The following is a 26,799-nucleotide window of genomic DNA, read 5'->3' on the forward strand; positions in this document are numbered from 1 at the left end:
AATAACTTAATAAATTAAATAAATAAGTTATTATGGAAGAAAACCATTTCCTATTTGTACTGAAGAGCATGTAAATCTTCAGATTCCTAAAATAGTTATTATGAGGCCTATCACCAGGCTCAGGTAAAAGTTTTCATTCTGGTGAAAGTTCAAAGCCTGTAATGTTTTTCCCCTGTAGAAACTGTGAGATTTTGACAACTTTTTCGGAATTAAGGAAAAAAAATATAAAATAAAAGGGAACCTACCTGCATACAGATCACCCATATTTTGTACAGTAATCTGATGACTACCAGCAACAAAGGAGTTAAGTGGGAGGTTGATACAGCACTGATATCTTCATACCTTTTACTATTTTGGGAGTGCTATAAAACAATTTTCACATTGGTTAGATTGTCTCCTCAAAATACAATTTTTGTTGTATATGATCTTGAAGCAATGCATTATTTTGAGGTCACTCCACATAATTTAGTCACGTTCAATTTGAGCACTAAATTTAAAAAAAAAAAAAAATCATAATTGTTTCTTGCGCAGCATCACAAATAGCTCAGAGAAGAGCAAACTCTTCTTCAGAATGGAGGCTTTGGTGGTTAAAACCTTTAAATTAGAAGCCCATGCAAACCACAGACTGTTCAAGAGTCGCTTTAAAAATTAACAGAAAAATCTGTTTTCTCTTTGACCCACACGACTTCCTAATGCTATTATATAACTTCTTCACTGTAGTTTTGAATTTTTTGAGTCTGTTTATGAACTTCTTGTGATTCCCAAATGTTAGACTCAATATAAGTATGGACTGTTATTATTGCCATTATTCACATTTGTGGAACTTTTTTAAAATCTAATTCTGTCTCCAGGTGGTGATTGACTCAGAAAGGAAGTTTTGCAGGAAGCAATTAATGAATAGCGTTTTCATCACTGTCCTTCTCAAACCATAAGTGCACCTGAAATCAGCCACAAAGGATTTGCTCTGTATTGTTTTATTATTTCTGATCGTGTTTAACAGATGGTTTCTGAGACTCATTCAGAGTCTCCCTAATTTTTCTCTGTCTATTACAGATGCTCTTGAGTACATACTTATTGTGCTGTGCTCTTACAATTGTTTAATTTAAGCACAGCACACATACCATACTAAATTACAAACACAAAACCTCAGGAGGAATAATGCAGCAGTTTCTACCTGTAGGCTCTGACAGATGGGCTGCTGTAAATTTCATTTTCACTGGGATTTGATATGGTTTTATCCTAGTTTTTAAGACTAGTTAAGGCAGACAAGATTTTCAGTATTTGAAGGGCGGCAATAAGAAAGGTGGGGACAAACATTATCAGCACCTGTGGCAATAGGGCAAGATGTTATGGTATAAAGTTGAGGGAAGATCCATTTTTATTATAAGATAATGAAATATAAGGAATAATATTTTTACAAAGAGGTTGGTAAAACCGCAGAACAGGCTGCCCTGAGATGTGGTGGGTGCCCCCAACCCATGAAAGGTTCAAGATCAGGTTGGATTCAACTCTGAGCAACTGAATCTGTTTGAAGATGTCCCTGATTACTGTAGAGGGACTGAGCTCGATGGCTTTTAAAGGTCCTTTCTAACCCAAAGTATTCTGTGATTCTGTGAGTTTCTACGACAATAAAACATAATAACCTTCCATCTGAGCTAGTCATCTTGACTCCATTTTCTCTTTATCAGTGAAAGGAAATCAACATTCCCACATATGGTTTACCCAGAGAGGCTCTTTAGAGTGCCACTCATCCTGCTGTAGAGCTCTACATTTTAGATTTCCAAAGACAGGAGAGATTTTTCCCAACCCTAACGATGTTAAGGGTTGTGGATTTAAGATCTGACCCTCTGAGCACAGTATAAGGGCTCTGTCTGCTTAGGCAGACATCAGTTTCCTTCTGTGTACTTCCAGACACAGGTATTGAGGGAGGAATGAAGATTCATTTGAAATCTAAATACAAATGTGAACAGACCAGGGCACTTTATTGCATAAATATAATTATACAATACCCAGACAAGAGCTTTTGTCTGGATATCTTGCAAATAGGCAAATTTAGCTCTGTTTGTTTGAAACCACGGTTTTCTATGGTATCTTAAATTGTTAGCATTTAAAATAAGGGAGGGGAAATCCTTGCTAATCATAATTTAGTAAATGGTAGAAATTGCTTAATACATAGATAATAAAGTACATTATTCCAGCTGATTACAGCCTTGCACATTATCACTTCTCTTGAAAATGGTTAAAACAGAGTTTGGTGAGAGAGAAGCCAGACCCAGACGTCTTTTGTTGAAAAAGTGAAGGTTTTCTGTGCTGTGATAAAATCAAATGGCTCTTTGTTACCAATTTCCTGATGTAAGCTCTAAAATATTAATTTAACTAACCTGAATTTAGTTTTATGTGACAAACTACTAGTTTTACTGAGATGAAAGGCCCTTCATCTGCAATATAGGCTATAGGGTTTTCTTTATACTTTTCTTTTGTTTTCATTCTTAAATTATTTGAATATTTACTCTCCTTCTGGAGAAGAGCTATATTCCTCTGAGCCTATGTTAAACAGGATGTACCTGCAGGTCTAATGGACTCTCTTTTCTGAGGTAATTGCAAAGCAATGAAACTGTGTAGCCAATTTTATTAGTTATTAATAATCACTTTAAACAGATCACTTTCTAAATTCTATTTCTGCTGTCCTACAAAAAAAAAATCCCTCTGAATCTGCATATTATTGAGCCAGAGACACATTGATCTCAATAGCTGTCCTTAAAGTATAAATATTGATGCTGTCTGCACTGTGTTAGTCAACAAGACATAACTGTGAAGGCAACTTGGAAAGAAGGAAGTGAAGAGAGAGGAAAAAATCCTTTCTGCAAGTTTTTTTCATCATTTTGGTTACACTATCAGTACATGATAGAGAATGAGAATAAAATTACTACATGCAACAGAAGTTACATCATCTTTGTAAATATTTTGATACACACATAGTTTAATTGCTACTAAAAACAGGAGGCTGTCAGAATCACTAAAAGTGTGCAAAGTTTAGACATAGACCTGCTTAGTATTTAATGCAGTGCCCCAAAGCACACAGTAATTACTATAGTTTATCACAGATACCATAAACTACTATAATTTAGTATAACAACATGGATATTTACCATTCTAGAGTGCTAAGTTTGAAAGTAGAGGAGGGAAAGATGATTTGACATCAGAATTCTGAGATCCTGTTGTCAGCTTCACCAGCCTATTTGAAAGGCTACAATCCTGATGGTTACAAGGTGCTCTGAGAACCTTCCTCAGGGACACCACCTGCACACTGAAAATCTCTGTGAAGTGGATGCAAGCATATTCAGGTGCTAAAATCTAACACTGAATTTAGACTCCTTAAAGAGCTGGAGAACTTAAAAAACTGACGGCAACATTGGGGTTGCTATATCCCTCTTTAGAATATTGTTTTATGTGTAAGATACCCTCGAAATCTTGACTATTCTGTTTTCCTACATATGAAATAACCATCTCTGTGGCCTTTCTTGGTGATCTCTGGACAGGGGTTGATGCTGGTTGTTGTCAGACGTGATCCTGACCCTGCCTTTGGAATTCTTGCTTCTGTCCTCTTGGATGTGCCTCTGGACTCATCCGAGGGTCTGGACTCTGCTCACCTCAGGACTATGCTGCAGGACAGCCTTGTGCTGGTGTACTGCATTTGGCTGGGGTAGAGTTAGGTTTTTCCCACAGGCTGTGTTTTGGGTTTGCACAGAGCCAAGGCCTTTGCTGCTTTTGGCACTGCCAGGCTGGGCAGGGGATGGGGGTGCTCGGGAGATTAGGGGCAGACACAGCCAGGACAGGTGACCCCAAGTGACAACAGGGATGTTCCAGACCGTGTGACATCATGCTCAATGTGCAAAGCAGGGGGGAAGAAGGAGGAAGGGGCAATGTTTGGAGTGATGGTGTTTGTCCTCCCCAGTCACTGTTGCATGTGATGGGTTCCAGCTCTCTGGAGGTGGCTGAACACCTTCCCATGGCAAGCAGTGAACTAATTCCCTTTTTTGCTCTGCTTGTGTGCAAGGCTTATATTTTCCCTATTAAACTGTCCTTATCTCAACCCATGAGTTTTCCAGCTTTTACCCTTTCAATTCTCTCCCTGATCCTGCTGGTGAGAGAGTGAGCAAGATTCTGTGGGGGGAGCTTGGGGTTTGGATGGGGTTTAACCACAACAGTTGTCTAAGCCACAGCCTTGTGATAATGTGCAGCTCCTCACTAGTGATTCCTGCTTTCCCTGCCCTTACAGAGCATCCAGCTCTTGCAGCTGCCTAGCAGTAACTAGCCCAGCTCTGGTTTTTACACTGAACTCACTGATGTATGTAATGATCTTTCATTTACTTCAATAACAAGAATTCGTTCATGGGTGAATACTTTCCTTGCGTGTAGAAAACTTATTACCTGAATTCTCATCAGCTTAGAAAATGAGGGGAATTGGCTCTTAATCTCCACTATGAGGCTTCTCAAAATAAGAGAGGAGTCTAGCAGGACAACATCTCCCCAGGTCCCAGCAGTGGGGACATGCCTGTCTGCCTCTGCTTCAGCTCCTGCTTATGGGCCTCTTACTGGGGAAATAAAAAGAAGCAGAATCAGAAGCTCGTGAGTGATGCAATCCATTAAGCAGCAAGAATTTTAAATTGTGATGAGCCAGTATTCTTTGTAATAGTCATGGAGCAAATTGATGAACAGTCTCTAAAATAAACTGCATTCTTATTTTTTGAATGATAAAGAGATTCACGCAAGGAAAAGCATGTTCAATGATCAATCACAATGAGAAACAGGGATAAATTTGATGAAAATTCTACTGTTGATTCTCTCTTACGAGAGAATGCTGTTTGTTGTGAAAGTTCTATGTAAGGTAAATTTACGTGCAGTTGAAACAACAATTAAACTAGAAAGACAGACTCTGTTAATTTCTGGGGATAGGGCTGGGACTTCTTTTAGGAATCATTTCCTTTGGGCCAAAATTCACCAAGTCAAACTATTTTTTAAACTAAAGCCATATACTTTGCAGAACATACTTTTTTTTTCCAAAATATCAGTCTCCCTTCACAGCTAAGAGCACCAAAAAGAGTCAATGCAGATAGGTACTCACTACATGGCAAGGAATTATTTTTACATAGGACAGATGATTATATGATTGCACAGAACATTTATTGCTTCCCTGAAACAGTGATGGATTGGGTGAAAAGACCAAATTTACACAACTGAATCACAGATTTTTTAGGTTTGGCAGAACAGGGGAGTTCTACCCAATGAGGATCTACTTCTAACAGTATCTTTTATGCTGATGTCGATGTAGTACTGTAACAAACTCCAACATTTTGCCCACCATTTTTCAGTACGACTGGAAATTTTCATGAACTTCTCAATTAAGAATAAGATTGAATTCAAACAGCTTGTGCATGAAGTGAAATTTCACTCAGGACTGGAGTCTAATTTGTGCTCAGAATATAACTATATCCATCTACTGCTTCTCCCTGGTAATTAGTAGTTTTATAGAGATCATTTTTACAGTCATGTTCTTGCATTATGAGATACGTGGAATACAAATTTGCTTAACATTACTTACACTATAAAAAACAGAATAAATGCAGGGAGCTAGTGTCACTGCTCCTCACAATCCAGCACATTTTGCATATCGATTTAGAAGAAAATTCTAACTGCTTCTTTGAGTGATATTTTTTTTCACTGAAAAGCAAACGACAATATCACTTCAATGACAATGCATCAGCTAATATTCATCTATACTAAAACAACTCCAGCCCAAATAATTTTGGTTTCAGACAATCGACTCTGTACTATTAGCCATAGGATAATTAGAATACAACCAATCTTAGTATTATAATTACTTGCAGTTTAATTCTCACATTGACCTGATATTGCACACCACTATGGCTCATTACACTTGTTTTATTAACGCAGTGTACCAAAAATTATGTTAACATTCTTGCTAGCTACAACATAATCTTCTGGTTCACCCACACACAAAATAGCCTCTATTAAAGGTGAAATAATAATAATAAAAATATTGCAGTAAAATGTAAATGCTTAGTTAGATTCTGATTTCCAAGAGTCAAAGCAATTTACATAATTGCTCAGATATTTTTCGCTGCATATTCTTAACCATTATATTTTGCTTAGAAAAATATATTTATATATGCTTCTCCAACATTCAAAGACACTTTTTTTGTATGACACAAGGAATTTAAATAAAATGAGTTCATAAAATCAGTGATGCCAAAGTATTAGCAGTTTGCCCTCAATATTTCTCTATAATGGTTATCAAGACTGCATTAATCTCTCTCATTGAAAACTATTTATACACCCCTAATCATCATTAAAATGTTATTTTGTCTTCAGCACAACAAATTAATCTTCTTTTCTATGAAAAAGAAATAATCTGATTTTTTTTCTCAGGCTTTGCCCCTTAATGATGCTGTGAAGCAAACACAAGACAAAACTTAAAGATAAAAAATTAACAGAAGAAATGAAAGGAAGAAACTAGAGACTGTTAATAGAAATTGCAGACAAGGTTTATCAGTCTCCACATTAATGGTCTATTGTTGCTGAAGGCTCTTTAAGTGTAACACACAGAGATATTTACTGATTCTTAAAACTGATTAACAGGCAGGCCACAAAAGCAAAACCTGAGGATCAGTCATGGAAGAAGCCACACTGCCCACATGTCTGAGTAAAAGAGGACTGAGGCAACAGCTGTATTAAACTCAAAAGCTATTAAAATTCAAAGTTATTAGATTAGACTGATTTTTTTTAGGCCCAAGTCATTAATCTTGGTCAAGAATTCCAGCCTTTACTTCGAGACTCTAGAGCCAAGAATAATGAGACATAGTACATTATGGTACATTATAACACATGACAGTACATCCTGTGAACACCTGAAGTTATTTAGTAAGACTAGCAACTTAAGAAATTCACACGGGATTAAAAAAAAACACAAACAAACAAACAAACAAACAAACAAACAAAAAAAAACCAAAACAAAACAAAACAAAACAAAAAAAAAAAAAAACAAAAAAAAAAAAAACAAAAAAACCCCAAGCAAATACTGTAATATGCATTATACATATATATATGGAATTTTCCTGATAAAAAGTTTACAAGATGGCAGTTATTAGGAAAACAAACTATATAAAGAAAGAAGCAGTTAGAGTAGAACAAGCATCTTAAATTTGCCTGAAATATTAATATTTATTCAATAGAAGTAGTCTGCTTTTACAGATGCAGCATCTTACAGGATAATGACTACAATCATACAGACTCTTCCTGAACAATTGAATGCAGAGGTGGTGTTTACAACTTTGGGAAATGAGAATAAAGTGGCAATTGCCAACCATCTCTAATGTGTCTCTGCCGTTGAAAGTTCAGCTGAAAGGCAACCAAACATTTAAGTCTTAGTTTGGCAGCTTTAATTTGCCAACATCCAAAATACATTATCATACTGAAGATTCTGTTCTGGTGATCTTTTCATTATTCCTCCTGACTGAAGGAGCAAGGAAGTTGTAGCAAGCAAGTTGAATAAATTTTGCCTTGATGAAGTCGAGGACAGTAAAGTTAATTTTATTCTGACCCCCTGCCATGGGCAGGGACACCTTCCACTATCCCAGGTTGCTCCAAGCCCCATCCAACCTGGCCTTGGACACTGCCAGGGATGGGGCAGTCACAGCTGCTCTGGGCAGCTTCTTCTTCTCACAGGGAAGAATTTCTTCCTAGTACCTAATCTGAAGTTCCCCTTTTTTTAGTTTAAAACCATTGTCCTTTGTTCTGTCATCCCAGGCTCTTGTGCAAAATTCCTCTCCAATGATTCCCTTCAGGCACTGGAAGGGGCTCTGGATCCTTCTCCTCTCCAGGCTGAACATCCCCAGCTCCCCCAGCCTGTATCCATAAGAGAGGTTCTCAGCCCTGGAAGCATCTCTGTGGCCTCCTCTGGACTCGCTCCAGGAGCTCCACACCTTTCCTGTGCCGGGAGCCCCAGAGCAGGATGCAGCTCTGCAGGTGGGCTCTCAGCAGAGAGGGGCAGATTCCCTCCCCACCTCGACCTGCTGGCCACACTTCTTGTGATGCAGCCCAGGACACAGCTGGGGCTTTCAGGGCTGCCAGTGCTGGGTCATGTGGAGATTCTCCCCAGCCAACACCCCCAAATCCCTGCTCCCAGGTTTGCTCTCAAGCCATTCTCTGCCCAGCCTTCACTTGTGCTTGGGATGGCCCTGACTCTCCTGCAGGATAGATTGGCTTTATTAAACTTTGCAATTTTTAGACAGTTCCACCTCTTGTGCCCATCCAGATCCCTCTGGGTGGCCTCCCTTGCCTCCAGAGTGTGACTGCACCACACACCTTGGTGTGATCAGCAAGATTACTGAGGGTGCCTTTGGTTTCATTGCCCACGTCACTGACAAAGATCTTATCCAGACTCCTCATCCTAGGAGAAAAAATTATGTAACACAAATACCTTAGGAAATATCTTTGATTTTTCATTCCCAGCATGTCAGATAACTGGGATAATAGCTCTTTCTATGCACCTAGTATCTTCCCCACATAGCTATAAAGATCTCAACTCTGTGTTATGGGAAGCAAACACTTTAATGTTGCTCTATATTAGCCCTTAGATTCCAATTTGTCCCTCACTATCTCAGACAAATGGGATCAACGTAGATCTTTTGCCTTCTATTTGACTAGTCTTAATTATGTATTTTCTGTCATTCAGCTTTATGACTGGGTAATAAAAGACAGGTTTAATGGGCCAGTAGTCCAGGATGGGAAATCATCCAGCTAGTGAAGCATTGAGGACATCAAATTAGTGGCACTGCTGATCAGTTTTTTCCCCAGCCTGACATCTGTTTGTAAGCACTCATAGCCAAAATTGTTTTGAAAGGGAATGTCAGCCTTAGGCTTTGGAGCTTGCATCAGTGAATCTCTCCACCTCTTACTACTTGTTATTTTCTGCTGTGAAATGAGACAATGCATATAATCATGCATGAGGGAGACAAAATTATTTGATGTTTGATCTGATGAGTAGAAGTCAGGGTTCCTGGGTTGTCTTTAACACCATCCCCGATTCTTGTTTTATGTGTGTATTTAAAATGTACTTTAGGTTAGAGAACCTAAACCACCACACATGTAAGAAAGGTTTCTGGAAACGTTTAGTTTTAATTGAATTGGTTTTGTTATCTAATTATTTTATTTTTTTTTTAAATTTCCTTGCCAGAAATTATTCTAATAAATATGACTACTGCTAACAATCTCCCTGAACTTAAAGATAAAATGAAAGAGTATTAAAATATTCATAGACTTTTGCAAAGAAAGAACTCTTGGGACCAGTGTTCTGGACTGTTTTATAGTGCAGACTGAACATCTGCTTCAAGCTAACATTTGCTTGGAAAATAGAGTGCCTCAGAAAAAGAGACAAGGAAGAAAACTGAAAGAATCCCAGAGGAAACCCATACCAACCATCGTTAGCAGTAATTATCATACAATATCAATGATTATATAATAATCCTATGATCATAATATAACTACAGTGATTACTCTATATTAACACTGTGTTAATACTGCTGTACACATTAATGTATAATATATGAGTGCATGAAAATCTAAATACTTATGTAAATGAATGTTTTCATGAGACTTCTGTGTGTTTGCCCTCTCAAATTCAGTTGTTATGGTTCATTTTATATACGTGTTATAGCAGAACAGCAGTGACACTGAATAAATTAGACCACAGCTCTGTCTTGTCCCTCCATACTAACATTAACAGCAGCAACTTGCTCAGAGACAGGACATGAAAGTAGATGAAACATAGGAAATGCTACTGCTGTCTCCTTGCATCTTTGGGGAATCTAAGGCTCAGGCACTTCTTGAATTAGGAATGTCATGTTTTCCTTTAAAACTCCTAGCATATCTGGCTGAATTACATTTTTAACCCATAAGAAAGTATTTTACATTCATAATTCCTACAGCAAAGAATTTAATAGTTGAGTTTTGCACTCAGTAGGAAAGCATTTTCATTTTTTTAACATCTAATGTTCTTAATCAATTAATTCTTCCCCAATCTTGTCATGTTAGGAACAATGAATACTCGTTATATTAGAAATATTGAGAATTAATCTTAAACCTTTAAATATATTGAGAATTTATCTTAAACCTCATCATGACATTTTTACCACCCAAAATAGAGTTAATTTCTTACCAAAAGGGTTAAATAGAAAGTCTATCACCTTTTTGTCTGAACATTGATGGATCTATTTCAAAGAGGAATATCTATATCTACCTAGACTTACAAAAGTAATCACTTTTCATTTTCCACCGTTTATTCCTATCTTTGTTAGTTCTTCTTTTGGATATTTAGTTACATCTTGTTGAATCCCAGAAATCTGGAGTTTTTGAGCTTTCTGTGCTTCCAGGCACAGACCCTCTGAAAAACACTGCACAGGACCTGAAACCTTGGAGAATATTTGTAAATATAAATAATAAGTTAGAAATCATAAATGTGTAGTGGGTTAGAGGTGTGTATTTTCACTGAGTAATGGGTTTTAAATTTGAGGTTTTTATGTATAGTGGTACCTATGGGACAAGATGGAGAATTTCGGGTGGTGTCTTTCTTCTTGTTCATCTTCTCTTCCTTCTTCATGGAACTTAGGTAGATTCCTTTGGATTGGTCAGTTGAAAGTCACTCTAAGGATCATAGGAATCTATTATTGGGTCAAAAGTATAAATAAGATAGGTGTAAAACTTTTATTGGTCTGTTTAGCTTTAAAAGGCCTTGAAACAGGCTCAGCTTGGAGCCATTTTTCTTACTTCTAGCAAGGAGCTAGAAGTGCTGCTGTGCTTTCTGTAAATTTTGATAAGGTACAATAAATATCCAAGTCTGAACACGAGAATCCAGCTCGACTGCCTTTCTAATAATCCTGGCTCCAAACTGAAACAGACAAGACTGAGACAAACCACTAAATAGTGGTGCAAAAGCCTGGCATGCTCTTAGACATCTGACATATCTTCCTTCAATTTTTTTTTTTTTTTTTATTCTCATAAAACTCTTTGGAAGTTTATTAAACTTATGGCCATAATCCTGTTCTTTGTATGTTTGTTGACTCAATTTTTCAGGCGCAAGTTACCCTTCTGAAAGCCACAATGACTTTTGCCTGTAAATTTATATTTATTCACATATTTGTTATTCCTATTTATATGTGTATATTCATATATTTTTTATTCCTATTCTTTCTTGTAGTAGATATGAATTTGCTCAGCAGAACTCGGATTTACTGGTGTGCAGCTCCCCGGACTGCTCTGCACGTGCCATTTTCCATTTCCCTCTTGCTGATTCCATTTAAAGCACAGTTAATAGTTCAGCAATTTTATACTTGAACTCTTTTGGAACTCTTGGGTGAATACCATCTGTTCCTGATGATTTGTTACTAGATATATTATCAGTTTGTTCTAAAACCTCTCCTTTCTAGAATTTTTATAAGCTGCACAAGTACTGAATTTAGAAAGCCTATAAAAGAGCCCTCAAGCCTAAAGTCCTAATTCCAGATTTTGGGAAGCTTATGTTCTGACTGAAGATCTTCTATACCAACCACTCCTACCCTGAAATAAATAATGAGCAAAACTTAATTTAATTACACCATTTTTTAGTATGAAGAACCCACATTTCTGTCATTCAAAGTCACCTGTGATTGTTCAGAATACAATACCACAAAATCCCGTTGTTTAGGTGCATTATTCATCTAGATAAAACCACAGATATTGAGGCAGGTAAAGGCAGAACATTAAGGTCTGACTTTGTTCAGACTGCAGGATTTCAATGACAAACACACACAAGAGGAAAAAGGATATAATATAGGCACTGTTGATATTTCCATCACTATAGAAAAGTGGAGATAACCTAAATTATCTATTTTCAATCACTATCTAGACTAATAAAACCATGCATTGAAGAAGTTGAAGGCTTAATACATTTAAGTGGATAATGGCCTTATGGAGTTTCTGAGTAACAGGTCATTACTTAATATCAGGTACCATGGTAATTTTTTTCATTGCATTTCATTCATTGCATTGTGTTAATTTTCTGTGTAAATATAACTTTTTTTTTTTTTTGCAGTATTTTCTGCTGAAGATTTCAATACTGTGAAAGTTTACTGTTCCTTTATGACTTTAATTTTTGAAGGAAAACAGCTATTCCAATCCTATTTTGCTTTAGTGAAGCACACTTCTGAAGAAGAGCAGACAATCTAGTCACAAGGTTAAGGAATGTGCTGATTATAAAAATAAAGATTTCTGCAGTACTGTGTAATTTTGGCAAAACAACAAGCCTTTAATTTTATTGCACAAGTAGAATGAAACAGATTCCCATTGGAACTATTCCACTATTTTTTATGAGGTTTCTTTTTTTTTTTCATTAATTATCTTCAGTTTCCCTCATGGCCTTTTTACCTGTGCTCCATAAAAACCAATTTCTCTTTTTACTGATGCTCCATATTGAAAATGCCAGACAATTGGGACAAATATAAAATTATTTTTTATATGATAGGGATTTAAAAGTAGTCAAAGCAGTACTTTTTGAGTGTGTGAGTTAAATTTAAATGAAATCAAGTTGCCAGGTTGACAGCAATGGAAAGTATGTCAGTCTTTGTGTTCACAGAACAATGGTATAAACTGTGGGAGATTCTCCAGCAAGTTCTGAAAAATTAATGGTGCCTTAGATAGACCTGTTTTGGCATAAAGAAAAATCGGTTATTAATAATGTGAATGTCTTCACTCCTGTTAATAAGAATGTTGGGAAAGATTTCAAGAATAGAGTAGAAAAACATTTTTACCACTATGCCCCATCTAGCCATGGCTTTGTGCTCCAGATTCTACAGCAAGTGAGGAATAAGTAACACTGAGTACAACAAAATTCTTCTCCAGAAATGTAGTAAGTTCAATTCAGATTTTTTAATCTAGGAACTAGCCTTGCACAAAGTCATCTTACACAAAACTCCGTCCTTATAAAACACAAAGGACTGAAGTGTATGCTTTAAACAAGGAAAAACAGTAATTAATGAACTGTTACCTGTGAACCACTCCCATATTTGACTTCTCTCTCTTCACAAATAATCATCAAATAAAGTTAAAACCCTAGCAAGAGCAAAGACATCAGACAGTGAAAGACTCTCTGTCTCAAAATACTAGAGAATTTTAACATTTAATACTTTAAAATTAATATATTACAAGAAGACACGACCATGTTGGAAGCTCTTATGTTTCCCAAAAGACTTTAAGGCTTCAGTGCCACTGATCACCAAGAGTTTCTGACCCATCTATGATCTGTTTGACTCTACCATTCTTTGGTTTGTTTGCTTGTTTGTTTGTGGTGTTGGTGGTTTTCTGTTTGTTTGATTTGGTTTGGTGTTTTTTTTGTTTGTTTTTTTTTTTTTATTTTTTTATTTTTTTTTTTATTTTTATTTTTTTTATTTTTTTTGTTTTGTTTTTTTGTTTGTTTTTTTTGGTTTTTTTTTGCCTTTTTTTGCCTTTTTTGTTGTTTGTTTGTTTTTGGGGTTTTTTGTTGTTTTTTTTGTTTGTTTGGTTTGGTTTGGTTTGGTTTTTTTTGTGTTTCTTTTTTAATTTTGGTTTGGTTTTGGTGTTTTGTCTTGGTTTTGGTTTTTGTTTGTTTGTGTTTTGATGGGGATTTGCTTGTTTGTTTGTTTGTTTCTTTCGTGGCAGGTGTCAGGGGTTCTCAGCATTGCAGATCCTCAAAATCAAATCAAACCATTCCCAAGTTCTAACCCCCTCCTGGTTGTGAGAACATTATAAACTTGAAAAGGTTACCTGTGATGACCAGTGATCATCAGTGAAATCATATCATTCAGATGGGAAAGAAAATGGGGTTAAAAAGGAATACAACCAATCCTTCAGTGGGTTGCACTGGGAAAGGAGCTGCATGGGTCTGTACCCCAATTCAGGGCAGAGCCCACAGGTCTGGAAGTGCTCAAGGTGTATTTCACTCCAAGGAAAGCATAAATCATCTCTATTTTCTCTTTCACCCTCATCTTCTGTTTCCTTCTTTGATTACACAAATACCTTCAATCTCGTCCCGACCTCTAGCAAACAATCAATTAATAAAAACAATCGGGGAAAAAAAAAATCCCTATTTTTAATTAAACCGAGCAAATCCAGCCAGTTTTCCCCAAACAATATGCTGAGAAAGAGGGCAAAAATAGATCAGAGGGATGCCACTTGATGCCCACATTCCTGCATCAGTTCAGAATGAAGTGAAATACCTGGATAACTCTGAGGATTTGAACATCCCTCTCAGCCTGACCCCCTGCACCCAGTATAATCCTGGGGTTTGGCTTCAGTGGAAAATATTCCAGCACTCAGTGACAGTAGCTGGTGTGGGGTTTAATTGTTGGGAAGGATTCAAACAATGATAAGAAGGTCACGAGGTTTGGTCTTTAGTTTATGCAGCCCCAGACTAAGCACATCTGGTATAATATCACTCAGATATTGCAGCAGGCTGGGTGTAACACCCAACAAAACAATCACCTCATGCTTCCTCAGGTTTTAAAACCCAAGAAATTGTTAAGACCTAGAAACGAATGGAATCTAGTGATCCAAGGCAAATTTTACTTTTTTTTTTTATTTTTTTTTTTTTTTTAACTAAGATATTATTTTAATCAAATCTAGGAAAAGAATGAAAGAATTACCCCATGGTTTTGCTAATGAAAATCATCATTAAATGTAAAGACATTATATTCCCCACTAGCTCAGAGAAAATATAAGGTGAATTCAAAATTTCAGTGTCTACTTATGACAGGAATACCCCAGGGGTGGCCCATGGTGCTGATGAATATCCTGTACTGAGCACAGTGTTGGTGTTAGATTATGGTGTTAAAACAAGAAGACAGTCACAAGCACAGAGAAAACCCTGCATATTTGTGTCAGTGCTTGTACCAGATGACTGAAAATTTACAAGTAATTTTTTTCTCCTTCTTAACATTTTTTTAATTGTAGTCAGTAGGAAAAATTACATAGATGGAAACAGAGAGAAAGAACATTTCCTGAGTGACACAGGAAATAAATACAGTAGTGGTGTAAGAAAAGTCCCTCCTTTTCTACTTTTAGCAACAACACTCATCAGGAGAAGGTGGATGAGGATACCAGGCTGTATCAAACCCAATAGAGATTAATTTCAAATAAACAATACACAATATCCTAGCTCCCAGACACGCTCTGGGGCCCTGATCAGCAAAACTATCTGATTAGTAATGTAAATGACTAACACTGAAACTCAATTTTTGATATTTTGTAGACTTTAACATCTTGAGTTTCAAGTGCAATAATGTGCTTCCATTTCATGTTAAAATAGGCAATTTTCCTGGATCTTCTTGAAATAACCGTGCTATATCAAACCATTTACTCAGAGGTTTTGAAGTTGCCATTTTGCCTAGATTTTATATAGTAAAATTTGGATACTGTGGATGAGGTATTAACATATGTTTTCCCTTCATTTACTTTTTCCACTATGTATTTGGGAGGCGGGGGGGATATGGGAGGGTTTTTTTTTTAATTTTTTATTTCCATGACTGCATAGCTTAAACAATGTCACACTGCATGAAGTTAATGTTGCTATTCTTAGCCAAGTTGTTAGATATGATTAAAAACAAATCTTACGAACTTACTAACTCATCTGGGGGAAAAAAAAGTGAGTCATTAAGACGAGAATACAAGCACATCTTAAAAAAATCAAAGATTATAAACTGATTAATCTTCATTCTTTTAAATGATAGGTCATGCTCTTATTATTAATAACACTATAATGAGCTGTAATTAAATTCTGGTAAAGTTTCTACTTTCAAGTAGTTTGACCACCTACTGCAAAAAAACACTTAGGAAGTGTTGCCAGAAATTCACATTTTTGTACAAACGACTCACTCTGTAAATATGTCTGCCTATATTAATATGCTACTTTGCAAAGGTACTTTTATTTTTACAAAACTGCTCTTTACTGTCTTGCTTTCAGGACAGCATCTTCACTCAAGTGCAGATTAAATTGAAAAACACTTACATTAGCCCCACCCTAACTAAGCATATGCTCAATTTCCCAAACTGGAACTGTAGTAAATGACATGTAAAGGTTGGGCTGAAACCCTGATTTTGCTGATGTGAAAACAGCAACAAGTATGCCCATTTCACACATGGATGGGGAAGATGGCAGGATAAATCCTGAGGCATGGAAGGGCTGTGCTGCTTCCAGGCTGGAAGGTGCAGGGGCAGAGCTGTGCCCCAGCCAGAGCTGCCTGCTGTGATCCTGACCCTCCCTTCTCTGTGCTAGCAACAGGTTGGTGCCTGGCTTCTGCACACTGCTCAAGAGAGCTAGATTCACAGGGAAATGAGGACTTCAGCAAATGCGTGGAAAATTAATAAAATGGAATTTTGCACTCAGCTCTGCAGCAGGGAAAGAAGTGGAGTGAGAGCTCTGCACACAGCTTTTTCCTTACAGCTTGCTGCACCGGTGTAAGGAAAAATGAGCTATGGAAGTCCTTCAGGAACTTCCTGAAAACTTTCTCCAAAGTTTTCTTTTGTCCTGGTTTCATCCAGGTTAGAGTTAAATTTCCTTTTAGTAGCTGGTACAATGCTGTGTTTTGGATCTAGAATGAGGATAATGTTGACAACACGGTGAAATTTCAGATGCTGCTCAGCAGTGCTCACTCCAGGCAAGGATTTTTCAATGTCCAATGTTCTGCCCATGAGCAGGTCCACAAAAAGCCAGGGGAAAGCTGCCCCAGACTGGCCAAAGGGATACTCCATGCCATGGAATGTCATGACCAGGACATAAACTGGGGAATTTGGCCAGGAGCTGCCTATTCCTGTTTGGGGACACAATGGACATCGGTCAGTGGGTGGTGAGAATCACTTTTTCCCCTTGGGTTTTGTTCCTTCATCTCTCTTCTTTTCATCATTATTATCATTAATATAATTAAAAAAAAAAAGAAGTTTCAATTATTAAAACGTTTAATTTTTGTTTGTTTGCTTTTAATTTTCCTACTCACCAGGAGCAGAGAGGTATGAGTGAATGGCTGCATGATGCTTAGTTGCTGGCTGGAATTAAACCACAACAAATATCCAGCACAGGCATCTGTACAGGGTCCTGACAAATACTAGCCACCCAATAAATGATGACACTGTGTTTGTAACCAACATATTTCCCTCTGAGGGATCCTAAGGAAAGCTGCAGCACCCTGAACTCCCTTGCAGTCAAGCCCTACACTCCTCCAACTCTGCAGGAGTTTTGTTTGGAAGTTTTATAACATGACTTGCTTGCTTTAGTTACAGAAAAAGATCTTGCTGGCACGACTGTCCTATGTAAATCTCCACAAGAGTCAATCTGTGTTAATTTGCAGGACAGCCAGAGAAGTCTCAGCCCAAGTTCACCTTGAGGAGGAACCTCTATGGATAAGGTGGGAGAGATTCCCTGTACCTTCTCTTCCAAGGTGTTCTCCCACCAAAGTTGCACACAGTCATGCCAAGCCAGGATTCAGTACGTGGGGACAACAAAAATCTCTGAGGTGGATGCTGAAACAGGTAGAGATAAGAAGTGCTGGGAGCCTTTCAAAACAATATAAATTATGCTTCTGTTTAATATCCCTAGCAGAGAAGTGACCTTGCAACACCCCCTCCTGTGTATACCCTTGGTTACACGTCCTGCTTCAGCTACAAGCAATTAGATGTCTTTTTTAATCTCTGAATATCCAGGTTTTACATTATAAACATTTTATTATCTGCAGTGCAGCTATTGTTTTGCTATTGTTTCTTCTCCTACAGAGCAGCTTGTTATCTGAATCTTAGTCCCCTTCAAATGTCTTCTGCTCCATGTTGAAGAAATTACAGGACTTACTGGGTGGTTCACTAGAGGTTAACACAATTATAAATTGAGAAATGAGCCAACAGTTTCATCACAATTGTCTGTGTGTCTGATGACATTTACTGCAGCCTGGGTGAAGCTGTGGTTGGGAGGAAGTTGTAGAAACATGAAAGCATTGTAATGACAAGGAGGTAAACTCTGTATAAATTTGTATTTGCTAAAGACTGTTGATAATGATAGAATTTCGTTCCAAAAGACTACAGCTGCCAAATTTTCTACTACAATTTATTTGGCATGAAAAAACACATGCATTTTTAAATTTTCTTTTTATTTTCTTTTTCTTTTTATTTTCTTTTTCTTTTTCTTTTTCTTTTTCTTTTTCTTTTTCTTTTTCTTTTTCTTTTTCTTTTTCTTTTTCTTTTTCTTTTTCTTTTTCTTTTTCTTTTTCTTTTTCTTTTTCTTTTCCTTTTTCTTTTTCTCTTTTTTCTTTCTTTCTTTCTTTCTTTCTTTCTTTCTTTCTTTCTTTCTTTCTTTCTTTCTTTCTTTCTTTCTTTCTTTCTTTCTTTCTTTCTTTCTTTTTCTCAGAAGGGAAAACACTATAAAGATTCTTTTTTAAAAACTATATGAGAAAGACTTCTTAGGACAATGACCAGTGTAAAAGAAATGTTGAAAAATCAAAATCAGTATCAATTAAAAGTAAATAGAAGTTAGAGTCATAGGAGAACATGACAGAATCCAAGTATGCATTTTGATAATGCAAGAAAGTGATTATTCAAAGGTCTGACAGTTTTCTAGGATAATAAAACACCATGACAACTTCAGTAGTTTTAATTCCAAATATTCAGACAACTGTCATAGTTCCATCAAAACAGCAAAAACGGGTTATATTGTACAGACTTTGAAGATCAAACAAAGAATATGCTGTGATATCATGTGAGAAGGTAATATGTAGGCAAGTGCAGGCAACTGATGATGGAAACTCCTTAGAAATGTAATTCATTTTTGTCAGGCACAGATGGAAAATGGAACTACATGAATATGCATGGGAAATGAATAGTTAAATGGAATCAAAATGGAGGAAAGAATTAATCATAAATTCAATAAAAATTTCAAACAAATATAACCCTAGAATCACTGAGGCTAGAAAAGCCTTCCAAGGCCATTGAGTCCAACCATTCCCCCAGAACTGCCCAGCCCATCTCTAAACAATGTCCCAAATGCCACATCCACAAGGATTTTAAATCCCTACAGGGATGGGACACTTCCCACTGCCCTGGGTAGCTGTCCCAGGGCTGGACAGCCCTTTCCATAAAGAAATCTTCCCTCTATGTCCAGCCTGAACCTCCCTGGCCCAGCCTGAGGCCATTCCTGTCCCTGTTCCCTGGGATAAGATCCCAAATCCCCCCCGGCTGTCCCCTCCTGTCAGGGAGCTGTGCAGAGCCACAAGGTCCCCCCTGAGCCTCCTTTTCTCCAGGCTGAGCCCCTTTCCAGCTCCCTCAGCCTCTCCTGACCAGACTTTTGCTCCAGACCCTTCCCCAGCTCCCCTTTTCTGGACACAACATAGTTTTGAAGAATTTACTCTTCTGTGGCATATTCTCCTCCAGATTTTTTCCATTAAATTCCCATTATGATTTTGTAGTCATTGTCTAGGATCTTGTTTATTCAAAAATCAAAGGAAAGATGAGTACGTGGTTCAGAAGTACAGTCTGTAGTTAGCAGCAGCAATAACAGAATGAATCAGTAAGTTTGTATTCTGAACTGAAAAGATGTCAGAAACAATTTTATAAGTTTTCATCTCACCAAAACACCACGGCAAAAAGGCAAAGAAGATGGCTGTCTGAGCCTCCCCGTGCTGTCAGCAGCAAGACAGACTTCCTCCCAGGCAGATACATCTAATTTTATGAGACACTTCTATGGCATGTGATAAATCCTTGTTTTCTGCATGGATTTTACAGAGAGTCTGGCCAAGTCATTTAATCTCCCATTTACAAAGTCTGTAATTAACACAAATGTATACTATTCTTTGTCAACAGTCTGCAAAAAAAAAAAGTCGCTTGACTTGCTGTTCAAGTTCAGAAGAAAAATTGAAACCTTTCATACTTTGTGTAGAGAATTGGCCCGAATTCAGTCCAGAAACTTCTACCTACCTTGTGTGTAATGTTTTTAAGAGAAAGTGGAACTTCTGGTGTTAAAGTACAGCTACAAATTTCAAAGCAATTTTAATCCCAAAAGCAGCAGAATTCAGCCTGATGCTAAGGTAAGATATTCATAAAACTACAGTTTCATGATTCATAATATGAGTAATGGAGCATCTAGTAAACACTGCTTCATAGTCATGCACTGAAAAATAAAAATAAAAGTAAAATATAATATCATATTCTTGAAGTATTTTCAGTGTCTCAACCAGGCACCAGAAGGAACAGACTGACAATTTTTGATAAATATACCAAAAAGTTACTCACACAAAAGAAATCAAACCAAAACAAAATTTAAGGAAACAAAGCTAAACAAAACCAAAGCAAAACAAAACAAGCCAAAGCAAAAACTTTTATCTGTCTCAGACTCAACTGATATTTCAAGGTTTGAGAAGCATGAAAATAGAGCAACTGTCAAAATGAAAACCTAAAACTTGACACTCACATTTTCTGTTATCTTGAGCAAAATACAGTGTAAAATCTCATTCAAGTGAGAATATTCAGCTGGTTCTGATCATGAAAACTTACTGTAATCCTGTTTAGGGAATTATTTTCTGGTATAAAAAAAACTCAGAGAAAAAAAAATACAATGAAATTTCTGTAATAAATTTGCACTCCAAGTAATATATTAGTCCGTGTTAAATCATAGAATCACAGAACCACAGAATGGTTTGGGTTGGAAGGGACCTTAAAGAGCACCATGTTCCACCCCCTGCCATGGACAGGGACACCTTCCACTATCCCAGGCTGCTCCAGTCCTGTCCAGCTTGGCTCCAAACATTCCCAAGGATGGGGCAGCCACAGCTGCTCTGGGAAACCTGTGCCAGATCCTCACCATCCTCACAGGAAAGAATTTCTCCCCAATATCTGATTTAAACAGACTCTCACTTTAAACACCCTCCTCCTTTTTCTACCACTACACTTCTGAATGAAAAAGGGAGATTTCATGTTGATTTTTTTTTTTAATGTCATACTAAAGGAGAGGGTTGTAGAGGGAAATGCTTTCAAAGGCACTGCTCCTCTCAGATTTTGCTTGAAGCCAATAAGACAATCATGGGTGGAAGGGTAAACAACTGCATAATTATTTTCAGGAGCAAGACTGTAGTGGCAAAACTAACAGCTTTGATGACAGGCTTCCCAGAGAGGCCAGGAGCTGGAAGAAACATGAGCTGCCCTCCTAACTTCAGGCTAAAGGGACATGAACATATTACCCATGGACTCAACTGAGCCCATGGTTGATTTCTCTGGGGTCAAAAAAATACATGCAGGAAAAACTTCTCCATGAAAGGTATGATATTCCTGAATGGCTAGAATTTCCAGAGGGGTCCTAACATCCACATTAAAAGTGGATCAAAAGCATTTTTCTAGGAAAAAAACTTATAGAAAGAATGTTTTACAGCTCAGACTTACAGCACATTATTCAAAGGAGCTTAGCTCCCCTTTGAATTTGTCAATGTAATTAATATTTTGCAGTGATTACCAGGTAAATGCTTTTGCATATTTTCTAAACAACCTTTCAGTAATGACACAGGTCCTAACTATTAAATATTTTATATAAAACTGCAATTTAACATTAGTATGGCATGAGCTTGAATACTTTTAATGTATTTTATAATGATGTAGATACTCTAATTAGATATTTATCTGTCACACATGTTTTAAATAGTAGGAATCGGGTGTTCATCTGAGGTAAAGTGGCAAGGTTTACCTAAAGTGAAAATATCAGCATTTTGAAACACCTGCTCCTACGTGTTTCTGAAAATCCGATGGTAATTAATGATGTACAAGCATACATTTACTGATCTAATGACTTTGCTATTTGAAAACACTGAAATTAAAATGCTACCTTATAATTTAGTTATGTATTCCTTCTATCAAATGCCTATGGAATATATGGAATATAATGCATAGAATGCTTAAATATTTCTTACAGCAATGGCTGAAAAATCAGGGAATGGACACAGATAAATGTTCCAGGCCAGGTTGGATGGGACTTGGAGAAACCTGGACTAGTGAAAGGTATTCCTGCCCATGGCAGAGGTTGGAATGAGATGATCTTTAAAGCCCTTTCCAATATAAACCATTTCATGATTCTGTGAATGTCTTAGCAATTCACTAGTGGGGGATGGTGGATGCCTTGCCACCACATATACATCAAGATAATTATTTACTCTGTTTTCCAACGCAGTTTTTGCACAATTTCCCCCACGTTATGCAGAGAAAATTGAAAGTGTTTATTCTTTAGGCTGGTGAATATAACTAAAACTTGCTTTAAGGAGTACAGACAAAACAATTTCTTAGTACACTAAAGATCACAGGCACACATGAAGACTATAATTTCACTGAAGCCATCGTAAAATAAAAGTGTCATTTAAAAATAATAAACTCATTGTTTTTGTTTTCCAGCAGTATTTCTCTTAAATCACAATTTTAATTGCAGATTAGTTTTGTTTTTGTAGTCCTGTTGATAGATTTGAGGAAAGCAGCATACATCATTATCTGTACTGTGTAGGGATTCACATTTCAAACAACAGTTTTGTCTGGCCAAGCCACTACAGCCTCTCTGATTGTTGCAGAATTGTCATTAAAAGGAAATGAAGCCTGGGAATATTGAACTTAATGTTATGTCCTGAAATAACATGAATAACATTACAGTTGTTTTAATGAAATTCATAGGAGAAAAATGACATTAAACAAAGCAACAATATTAGCCCTGGTGCCCTGGTCAAATTCCAGCCTGGCTGATTGCATTCTGACACCCACTATTTTTCAGCTGTTTGAATTTGGTGTGCTTGTGTACCTCCCTGTTGTTCATTGATATGTTAATGCCCTGCATCACCAGCTCATAGCTGCCTGTCACTCCAGAGTTAGCTGGCTGTCACTCTCGACCATCCAAAGGCTTTTAATGAAGCTGTAACCTCAGAGCACGACCTTGAAAAGATCCCTTTCAATCTACCTTCCCATAGCTCGTCCAGCTACTTAGATATTGCTTAACCTTACAAGTGAGCACAGATAAAATTCACTTCAGTGTTTGTTAAACATACAGCACAGCCTCATGTCCCAGTTCTGGAATAATGAAACACTGAAGAGCATTTAATCTGGGCACAGAATTGTCCTTGCACACACTGGGGTTTCAGTTTATGTCAGGAAGGTACTCTGAGCAGAATCTGCTCATCACCCCCCACTTGACCATGACTTGCTTTGAACTGTGGAATGGAATCTGAAATGGATGAAATTTAGGCAAAGATACATTTTGGGAGCACAACTTATACACCTCAGCACCAACTAATTGTGCAGACAATAGCCATGGAGCAGAGATAGTAGAAATTTAAAAACAATATCCCAAAATACAGACTCTGTGAAATTTGCTTTTCTCTACAGCTGGTTCATGCTACTTGCTTATGAACACATAGTCATATTCAAAGGCTTTATTTAAACGAGCAGATACTCTTTGCACTACCTTACATTGCCAAATGTGTTGGCATTTGTAGAGGGCTTTTGGAGGAAAACATTCTGAAGGCCTAAATTCTGCTTCATTGAAAACTTTTAAAAATGTAGGACCACAATTTGGAATTTTCTTGTTCACATATTTAGGCAGGATCATCAGTGATGACTTCAGAGAACAGTTTTTAGTGTCTTAATCACATTTCACAGGCTTAATTTCAAATATTATGCCCAAGAGCCTCCCCATGGCCCTTGATCTAAAACGCTGTAGGTGAAATCCCATCCAGACATTCATGCACAGTAATTTTCCTGTTTGTGAGACCAGAGGAGATCACCAAGAAACATGTAAAAAATATTTAAGCCAAGCATAGATTTTTATATATGTTGCTAGTGATTAAAATATAAAAGTTGAACAAAAGGTAAGATCAGAAAGAGATAGTGCCAAAGATCAGTGAAAGAATGTCTTTGTACCAACTATGAAACAGAGCATTGCTGAAACTTCATCTAAGGGTAATTGTAGGTAATCAATTGTATCCTGCTTTGAGATCAAGTGAATGTCTAGTTCTCTCAGCAAAATAACTGAATCCACATCCTTCTCCAAACCCACATCCCTCCCTGGTGTATAAGCACATGGCACTCGTGTTTGAAGCCCCTGTTAAACTGCAGCTGGATTGTCACCATTAGGGTTTTGTCACAGCCTGATTTAGGGAGGAAGCCAACGGTGTGGAAAACAGATGTGAAGCTTTAAATGCACATAATCAGGTCTTTAAGACTAATTTCAGGCTCAATGCTGTCTTGGATTTTCTTCAGGTAGAATAAAGAAGACAACGAAATGGAGAGAAGAGTGACAGGATAAGTGGAAAAGAGTAGATAGGAATGTGTGAGCACAGATGCTAATGAACCAGAAAAACACCTCTTTATTTGAGTGTTGCATATGTCTGCACAGAAGTCAGATATTTGAAAGCAGTTCTAGTTGTAGATTTGGCATATTTTCTGTTCAGTATCAGGTCATAACCAAGCCATTCTAATGTGATCTCTCTGTGGCTCACCAGTACAAAGAGTAAGGAAGAAGTAGAGGGGAGCAAAAGGAAAAGAGTGAGCAAAAACTATTAAAGACATTGAGAGAGCCACAGTCGTTGACCCTGTAGTCGAAAAAAATCTGTTGGTCTATGGGGGATGGCAGCTGAAATTTTGTATACAAATCAAAGTGAATTCAAGTCTTGCATGTCCCCATTTTACCTGAACACTCTGGTAATGTAGTCATTGGATCTTCAGGCAAATGCAGTCATGTGTATATATATACATAAAAAATATATATGTCTATGTATACATATATATGTATATATTAAATATATATATATTTATTTTTTTTATTTTTATGTCTGAGGTTGAAAACTTTACTCAAATCTAATGTCTTGGTGAAAAAAGCAAACCTCTGTTTAATGGCTGGCAGCGTCAAAGAAACCCAAGGTTTTTTCCACAAAGATCCTGCTTGAAGCTCTATGTTGAATATATAGATTATATATGAATATATATATAAACCTTTTGACAACAGTAGTCAAAGTTTTTCAAGTAAACCCAGAAAGTTTAGATGTGACTTGCCAAGGCTACTTCAAGTTCCACAACACAGGAATGAGAAGCCCCACGAAGACTTTAATTCATTACAAGTTTGTCACTCTTCGGTTGAACCTCTTCCTGTGCTACTCATTCTCCGTAGCACTGTACAACATGTGCTGCAGAAAACCCTGAGGCAGGCAAGGAAAACCAAGCCAAAAACAGCAGAGAAGTTGCTTACCTGTCTGAACTCCTCCAGGTCTATTTTGTTCCCCACCAGCACCACGGGGATGTCGTAGGTGTGCCGGACACGATAAATGAGCTCCTTGAACTCGGCTGCTTCTTGAAAGGACTGGCGGTCTGTGATGGAGTAGCAGATAATGAAGCCTTCTCCTCCTCGCATGTACTGGTCCCTCATGGCTGTGAATTCTGCCTGCAGAACAGGAAGAACCTGCTCAGTAATTTGGCAAACAAAATTATCCATCTGCAAATAACAGACTTGCAGAAAACTTCCCCGATTCCCTACACGAATTCACATTGCTTGCTTTACTGCTTGCTGAAATTTTTGCATCCTTCTTATTATCCCCAATATCTTAGGTCTTTTTTTTTTTCCCCATCAAGGGAGCTCTGTCCTCTAAGAATATGAACTTATTATGCAAGTGACTGCATACAGAAAATACTGTCTCATGTATTACCAGAGACTTCTTTGGTGCTGCCAGTAAAAACGGATGACTTGCAACTGAATTAATATTAACAGGTGCAAAGTAAACTATGTCACTACCTAGGAATTGAAGACTGGTACAAATTCCTTATTATGTACTCAATTCAAAAGCTCAGTAGTATCAAAAAGACATTAATTTGTTTCCACAGCTTTGGAAGAGTACCTAAAAACCAGGAATCTGATCTGCAAAAAGTTTTATTTTTTTCGAAATGTCTCAGAAAAGACGGAGGTTTCACTTCAGTGTGGGATAACATCATTAAATGAAAATGAACAATTTCAAACCATGCAAGAATTGGCCCCATTTTCTCCTCCTGTTTCTTTCTCATTTTATTTAAATCTTTATTGTCACAGCAATGCTTCTTGTTACTGGTATGTTTTTTTGTTGACTTTTTTTTTTTTTTCAGAAGTTTTTAATAACTGCCACATTGTACAAAAAACCCCAAGATTTCTTTTTCAAAAACTAGTCTCAGGCACTGTGGCTTGAGAATATGTTTTAAAGCCAGTTTCTTTCTCAAGTTTGTTTGCTTTTCTTGATCACAGCCCAGAATAACCCAATACCATGGCAACAGTCGGTCAGGATCAGAATCCTCCTGACAGAATCAGTTCTCCAGAGATATTAAGATGCAGGAAGGTCTGATAAAAAAGGAATACACATATCAACATTGGACCATTTCTGTGAGCAGCAGGATGCAGCATCAAATCCTGTATTTTTTACTCAATTGAGAATTTAGGCTAGGATTTTTTTTAAATAGTTTAGTTTACATATCTATATATTCTCAGCCCTTGCTGAAAATTGAAGGGAAATGGATTTCTTATGCTCTTTTAGCAGTCTTAGCTTTAAATCTCTCTCAATAGTTGCTCATGTTGATTGACAATACTTCCTGTGAATAGACTTTCATGTTGACCATTATAATTTATTTATGATGTATCTTTTACCCAAGGGCTTTATATATCATTCAAAACATTTCACCTGCTGCAGGAAAAAGTTCATCCAA

The 26,799-nt window shown here is 37.2% G+C and overlaps 1 protein-coding gene across 1 annotated transcript in view; it reads right to left on the bottom strand.

Moving 5' to 3' along the window:
• Positions 1-26,799, bottom strand: part of RIT2 (Ras like without CAAX 2) — a 176,925-nt gene that overhangs the window by 60,699 nt on the left and 89,427 nt on the right. The window contains exon 4 of the mRNA XM_014894850.2: positions 25,325-25,516. Within this exon, the coding sequence (XP_014750336.1) occupies positions 25,325-25,516 (192 nt within the window). The remainder of the gene's footprint in view (positions 1-25,324; positions 25,517-26,799) is intronic.

Source organism: Sturnus vulgaris, chromosome Z (genome assembly GCF_052056855.1).
Source record: "Sturnus vulgaris isolate bStuVul1 chromosome Z, bStuVul1.hap1, whole genome shotgun sequence".
Classification (NCBI taxonomy): Eukaryota; Metazoa; Chordata; class Aves; order Passeriformes; family Sturnidae; genus Sturnus; species Sturnus vulgaris.